We start from the raw sequence: 7,426 nt of genomic DNA, 5'->3' as shown, positions 1-7,426 counted from the left end.
GGCGGTGGGCGTGGGACGGGCTGCACAGGGCTGTGGGCACGGCCCCCAGTGCTGGAGTTCAAGGAGACTTTGGTGGGCAACTCTCAGACATATATTCTGATGTTTGGGTAGAGTTCTTGGGGCTCGCTTCCAGCTCAGGTGATTCTGCATTGGTAGCTGAATTTTTATTGACCTGGAAGCTTCTCTTGTAATGAGGCTCTTTGATGCTGCAATCACATCGGTAGTAACCAGCACTTTGTGTTACAGGGTAGTGGACCGGTAAAGGTTACTGGAAAAATTACTGGCTTGTCTGATGGAGATCATGGCTTCCATGTCCATGAATTTGGTGACAACACAAATGGTAAGATGCCTGTCCAAGCTTCTGCTTACAGCTGCAGTATGATCAGCTTTAAAGAGCTGCTTCTAGTGTCACAGCAGCAACCGTCTTCAGCATACGTATGTTTTATGACTGCACATCTGTTCTAAGAAACTATGATTCCTAAGGAATTATTTTCATAATATTCTTTGAACACGTTTAGCCTACTGTTCAAGGTCTGGTATATCAAGCACTGGCCTAAATACTTTTTTGACCCAGTTTTTAACCTGGTGTTAAGAAATAGGAAGTCTTTTTTATCTGACAAAGAGCGTTCTTGAATGACTCATCTGGATTTGTTGAACTTGGAGTAATGTTTGTATATTTATAGGTCTAGCTGGAGAGTAGCTGTTTTATCATTAATGATTTTTAACTTTCTCACGCTGTAGGTGGACTAAGATCATGGACGGTATAAGCACCAACTTTAACTGCTTACTGCAGCGAATCTACTTTTGGTGGTTGTTCTTTTTCAGGGTGTACCAGTGCAGGTGCTCACTTCAATCCTGAAGGCAAGCAGCACGGTGGACCAAAAGATGCAGATAGGTGAGTTTAACGGGCCTGATCTAATGCTACACAGTGCAGCAGCTCTGTAAGCTCAGCTTTCAGCTTGAGAGGCTGCTGCCTAATTGCTAGGGTAGTGATAGAAGAAAACCAGTAATTTCAGCAGGAACTTTGGAGGTTGGTTAGCAAGGTACTTGGCAATCATACAGCAGTGCTTCAGGCACCCTGGCTTCAAGAGCACGTGCAAAACGTAGTCTTCAGCACAGTGGTCTTAACATAGCCTAGGGAGAAGAGGAAATAAGTATGGGCTGTTAGTGAATGTTCATTAGGAGGTAAGTGAGAATGGGAAGGAGGGCTGTGTACTAATCCTCTAGTGGTGCCTTGCTTCTCTTTTGGAGCTAGCTATTGACAGCAGAGGCCCTAAACTGTCATGTGTTAAGCTGTGTGTAGGTTTGTCATACGGCCTGTGAGGATCCTCACTGGGACTTAGGAGAGACTGCAAGATGTGTACAAAGCTGTGTGCCTGGTGCAGCGGATATTCATTTGGTGTGCTGGGTTTTTCTTAACCTCTTGCCTTAGGTACTGTGCTGCCTATGGGATATATTCTGTAGGGGTTGTGTGCCAGGTGTAAGTACTGGTCTGTCTGTACCGAATGCCCTGTCCTTGCCTGAAAGTCCTCTGTCAGTGGAAGCTGACTGAATTCTTCCTGGGGAGTAGTTAAATGGCCCAGCTATCTTTGGGGGGGACCCTTTCATGTCTGAGGTATCTATGTAGTGTCTGAGCACACTGCTGAGCAGCTGATTTCAGTAATACGCTCGCTGGGTTCCAGACTGGGAAGGTGCTGCTATCATGCTGGCCTTCAGTCTAAAAGATTGTGCAAGTCTAAAAGGTGGGTTGATCTTGGAGAAGTAGGTTCTGGTCAAGTATTGTGACTAATCTGACAGTGTTGGTCAAGTTTTTAAGTACTTTGTACCTACAGCTTCTATTATTGATCGGTACCTTTTGGAGTGATCAGTTGCTTGCCAGATGAAGTACGTTGGGTGAGAGCTGTCTGGATGAAAGCAGTGTGAAATGGTGGCTGAAGAGCTTCCCAGGCAGTCAGGCACTGTAATGCTAAAGGTCACAGTTACATGAGCTTTGTGGCTTCTTTTGATTCTCTTGCTTCTGATGTAACCTGCCTGCTCAAGCAGCTATAGGCTGGGGGTTCTCTGTGGAGGTACTATGAACTATGCTGTGCTGTAAGGCTACAGTTGAAGCCAGTTGTACTAGAATTTCCTGGTAGCTTAAATCAAGCAAACTCTTAAAGGGAAAATTGCCCTTGTCCTTATTCTCTAGGACTGAGCTAAAAATATGAAATCAGCACTCTTAGGAAGCAGGTAGTTGGCAGTTAGCTAGCAGAGCTGGTCGCTCTGTGAGCATGGACAGTTTGAGGAACAAATTAGTGTTTGAAGTTCCATCAGCTTCAAATGAATGGTTTGTTTGGGGTAGTTGAGTAGGGAACAGAACTCCAGTGTGTCCAAATGTTCTGCAAATACTGAGCTGAGTGAGGATTAATTCTTAAGGGAGTTCTACTAGTGGAGAACGCCCACCTAAACTGTAGTAGTGTGTAATGTCAACATAGGGGAATGCCAGGCAGATTTGAACAGTTATTTCTATGCTGATTAGAACTTAGCCAGCATTTCATGTATCCCCTTTGACCTATCCCTTGTCAAACTGCTTTTACTAATCCTGTTTAAGCCTGAAGCCAGCAGCATTTTGTGGAATAGCTGCTTTGTTGTATACAGTAAAAGTATAGTAGTAGTGCTTATGTCATGCCTTGTATGTACAGGAAAGGTTAAGACATTAGTTTAAGATTTTCCTTCTGAGCAGAGAGAAATAGGCTCCATCAGCATGAAGGAATTGCTGGCTCTTAAGAGTTGTGCACTGTTTGCTTAGCTTGCTAGGTGATAATGACACTCCTTTCCCACAAGTGGGTTAGCCTTAGAACTCGAATTGGAACTTGCAGAACGACCTTGGATTGGATTTTAATCATGTCTTGAACTGAAGGAGTTAAAATCCATGGCTGGGGGGGTAGATGGGTGTGTGTGTGTGCTGTGTGAAATGAGGTGGTGGAGTACTTGAGTACTTAACTGGGCATTGTGTTGTGCAGGCCGTCTGTCAGGACTTTCAGTTTAACCAGACTCTCTGAGTTTCTGTGCTTCTCTGTGCAGGCACGTGGGTGACCTCGGCAATGTGACTGCTAAGGGAGGAGTGGCAGAAGTAGAAATAGAAGATCCTGTCATTTCTCTTACTGGACCACACTGCATCATTGGCCGTACCATGGTGGTAAGTGCCTTGATACCAACCTAGGGGCTTTAAAGAGCAGTGAGTTAGTTCTTGCTGTTTGATACGCAAGTTTTAGCGTGGGGTTTTTGATGTGGTGACAGTTCATTATTATGAGATCTTAATTTTCTGCTGTCCTTGTTGAGGATAATTTTAAGTTTGCCTCTGGCTGTGTGTGATTAAAGCAAGCTGAGCTGAGTAGGGAACCTGTAGTCTGGCACAGGTATGTAGAATGCATGGCAGCGGACTCTTAAGCTGGGGACAAGAGTGTGTGCTGCTCTGACAGTCAAGTAGCAGGGAGTTGTGTAATATAACATGTAATGCAGTGGCTGGGATGCTGCATCTTCAGTGCAGTGTGCTCTGAGGGTGAACTGGAAGTCTGAGTTTGCTCTTGGAGTAGCGATAACTTTCTGAAATTTGGGATTCTGGTGACTTCCAGTTCAAACAAATACAACTGAAGGTGATGCGTCTTTATGGGCAAGTCTAGTCCTAAATTCTTAGCATGTGCACCAGCTTGGCATTCAGCATTACAAAATGGGTAAGTGCTTTTTTGTGCTGTAAGGCCTCGCTGGTAGCTGGCGGTCACTGCTAGTATGTGTGTAATGACAAATGCACTAACATGAATTAAGGTATCTTCAATTCTCTTCTAGGTCCATGCAAAAAGTGATGACCTGGGTAGAGGGGGAGATAATGAGAGCAAACTAACTGGAAATGCTGGACCTCGTTTAGCTTGTGGTGTAATTGGGATAGCCAAGTGCTAACTGTTGTACCTGAGATGTTTAAGATGGCAGTGGGAAATGAGCTGTATTTCATTGTGATTGCTGTACTTGCTCTTCTTTGTGCAAGCAAAAGATTTATCACTTAATCTCATTACTACTCTGCGTTCTTGAGTATCAGTTTAACTGGTGAATACTGACATAATTTTGTATTATGTATATTGCAATTAAAGTGTTACTAATGGAAAAATCTCTGTAGTCTTCTGCTAAAGCATCTGCTGTAACCATTTGAAGTGCAGTCTTCGCTAACTGAAACTCCTGTTCTGTGTAATGGAAGATGGTTGGCAGGGATCACATGCTGAACACCAAAGCTGCTCCTATATTACAGGATTTAGAAGATGAGGAGTCTTAAGAGCTCTAGCAAGGCTACTCGCCAAATAGCAGTAGGCAGTTTGCAGCACTGTATGTTTCAAACTTGGGTAATAAACTTGCTGGGCAAAACATATGTTGGTCTTGCAGTCTATTAAAACTCTACCAGCTGATTTTGTAATGCTTGGACTTCATGTCAGTAGTTTGCAAGACACTGATAGCATCCAACAAGTTGCATTGAGGCAGCAACCATGGAACTGCTGCCTTGCTCTGTCAGTGCATCCCTCTAAGTGTTCCACATCCTGTATTAATAACCTGATACCCACTCTGTATCCCAGCCAGTGCCTGTATGCTGTCTTACAGAAATGTCCTCTTGCTGTAAAATGTGACACGTGTTGGGTGACAGAAGTCTGATGCTGAAGTAGTGGGGGGGAGCCTGAAGTGTGCAAGGTGGTCTGTTTGCAGCATGCATTCTTGTGTGGCCTCGGAGTAGGGGCTGGGTTCCTGTGGGCAGATGCAGAAACCTCCTTGTGGTGAGAATTTGGGGTTGGCGTTCAGTGGCAGCCTGGATGCATTGGTGAGGACATCTTCAAGCTCTACAGAGGTTTCTAATAGGGAGAAAGCCTGGAATAAAATGCATGCACAGAGGCAGGAGTTCTGCATTCAGGTTCCTCAAGTCTTATCAGTGGTGTAATCACTGAGATTGCTCCAGCTTTTGCTTGTACCTTGTAGACACGGATTTCCAAGTCTTTTAATAGAGAAAATTATGAATTTTAATGAAGACTTGTATCAACATTCCTTTTGTCTTGTACATAAGTGATAATCATGGAAGTAGGTGGTTGTACTTCCAGTGACACCCAGATTCCAGTGTAGCATGTTACAAATGGAATGGCTTTCAGAATAGCAAGAAGACTGTAAAAACACTGAACTTGCATTCATTACAGGTGGCAAACAAATGTGTATACAGCCTCTACCCACCTGTACCTCTTCTGGTGGATTGGCCTGTGCTCTCACTAAGCTGCTTCTTAGGTGTTGAGGATCTCAGAACACTTTGAAAATGCATGATACCACCACAACCTCCTTATGTTTAGAAGCTTAGAGGATGGCTATGTTGTCTTGCTATTCCCTCAGTGGGGGGAAAGCAGCAGGTGCATGACAACAACAGGGTGAGCAGCACAGGATGAAAGCTCTGACAGCTCCACTGCTCAGCCACACTCAATGCTGGACACTGCTTCTCTGAAAGCAGAGCTTCACGTTCAGCTGTCTTTGCCATCATTGGCTGAATTATCTGGTCAGGCACTAGCCAGACATCAGTGCTTATTGAAGCAGGGAGAAGCAATACTTGGTTTATATACATGCACACACCCTTAAGTGGCAGGTGTAGGCTCAGTAATCAAGGTATTAATTGTTAATGCTCCAGTCTTTATCTGTAATTGATGCTTACATTGAGCTGACTAATCAAATACAAATTTTTCTCTTTCTAAAGCCAGAGATTTGGTAGTTCAAGAGCAGGATACACCTATGTTGGTGATGCATCCCCAGCGTGGTTACTGCTTTAGAAGTCAATAAAGCATCATGCAGACAACATCCAAAGTTCTCCCTAGCTGCTGTTTTCCAGTTCTCAGAAAGGGAGAGAATACAGAGGTGGCATTTGTGTGAACAGGTGAACCTTCCATTTCTTTTATTCTTGCCTTAAATCCTTTAATAAAAGGGGATTTAGTTTAAAAAAAAAATCCTACCTCCATACAGAATTATGGCAGTTCTTACTGAGACAGTCTTAAACGTGCCAGCGGTGTCTGGCTGTATGTGGAGTTGAGTGTGAAACAGACGTTAAGGACACAAGTTTTAACACATGGAAGCTGAGTTCACTACAAGTATGTAAACAGGTTTTTTTCTTTCTTTATTCTGCTATTGCAAGAACATAAAAATATATGTCCTCTTCCCCATTCATAACTCCACATTTGTTTTCCCTCCCCTCTCCCTCCCCCAGAAGGAAAGTTCCTCTGCCACAGAGCAGCTATGGAAAAGTACTGATGTAAGAAAGCAGCTGCCCTCGCTTAGGGGGAAAAAAAAAACAAAAAAAAAAACGACTTTAAAAGCAGAACACGCCTATAGCAAGGAGAAAAAAAATTAAATATGCACAGGATTCATACAATTTTTCCACTACACTTTCAGAGCATAACGAGGTTCAATTGAACGCCTGGTGCAGCCCGAGCCTCGCGTTCAGTGCGTGGGCTGATCAGAGACCGATTCAGCATGGACGTGTTGGGGCTCAGGCTGCTCGGCATCACGCAGCGGTCTCTCAAAACTGTTTGCACCCAAAGAGCCAACCAAAGAAGCAGGATTTGACCTTTTAAAATCTGCCCAAATTCTTTAGGTAACCCGGAGAGAAAATGGTAAAACTTTGACAAACACAAAAAGAAGCGTTCTTTTTCCATCAGTCCAACAGGTGCAACGCTCGGCGGCTAAAAACTTAAGACCTACCTCTTGCAGGCTTACAGGAGGTACACATCATTAACAGACAGCGGTAGCAGCCCGGGTAGCACGTTAAGGTCCTTGAGCGGTCTCACTTCCCCACCAACTCCCAGCCCCGCTTCAATAAAAACAGGCTTATGTTGCACATTGTTTTTTGGTGTCTTTCTTTGATTTCTCTTTCACCCCGCTTTCCAAGCGGCCGTCAGTGAGTAACGCGTACAGAAGGTGCTGAAGCGGTGCCCTTCCCGCCCACCGCACAACTTCACAACCTCACAAAGTCGCCCAGGGATGGCTGAAGGCGTCCTCTTAAGTCTGATGAGGCGGCGTTTAGCACAGAACCACTTGGAGGGAGGGGGGAAAGGAAAAAAAAGAAACAAAAACGGCCTCGGTCGCATTGCAAATACCGAACGGAACACTGCCAATACCCCTGCAATTCACATTTCCAAACTAACCTTTACCTCCCACGGTCAGGTAGATCATTAAAACGCAGCAAGCTAAAACTCAAGGTGACTATTACAAATAAAAATTGGCTTCCGTGAATAGCTACACAAACAGATGGATTCCTTTTAACAAATAGAAACAGCACAGTCTAATTTAGACTCCCGTACAGCGTCAGCAGTTCAAACTTAAAAGATGTTGAACGATCCTTCTCCACTTCAGTGCAGTGTAGGAAGAATAGCACACGTTAAAG

At 44.3% G+C, this 7,426-nt stretch overlaps 1 protein-coding gene across 1 annotated transcript; it reads left to right on the top strand.

Annotated features, from left to right (window-relative positions):
- Window positions 1-207: 207 nt before the first annotated feature.
- On the top strand, window positions 208-4,396 carry SOD1 (superoxide dismutase 1; the record flags this gene model as incomplete). Its single annotated transcript, XM_010722867.2, has 4 exons — window positions 208-340; window positions 826-895; window positions 3,064-3,178; window positions 3,826-4,396. Coding segments are annotated over 4 exons (429 nt in total), but the record flags the coding sequence as incomplete, so codon positions are not given.
- Window positions 4,397-7,426: the final 3,030 nt, after the last annotated feature.

This window comes from Meleagris gallopavo, chromosome 1, assembly GCF_000146605.3.
Source record: "Meleagris gallopavo isolate NT-WF06-2002-E0010 breed Aviagen turkey brand Nicholas breeding stock chromosome 1, Turkey_5.1, whole genome shotgun sequence".
NCBI classification, from domain to species: domain Eukaryota; kingdom Metazoa; phylum Chordata; class Aves; order Galliformes; family Phasianidae; genus Meleagris; species Meleagris gallopavo.
Note: the sequence above shows the minus strand (reverse complement) of the source record. Positions and strands in the feature narration are given on the sequence as shown.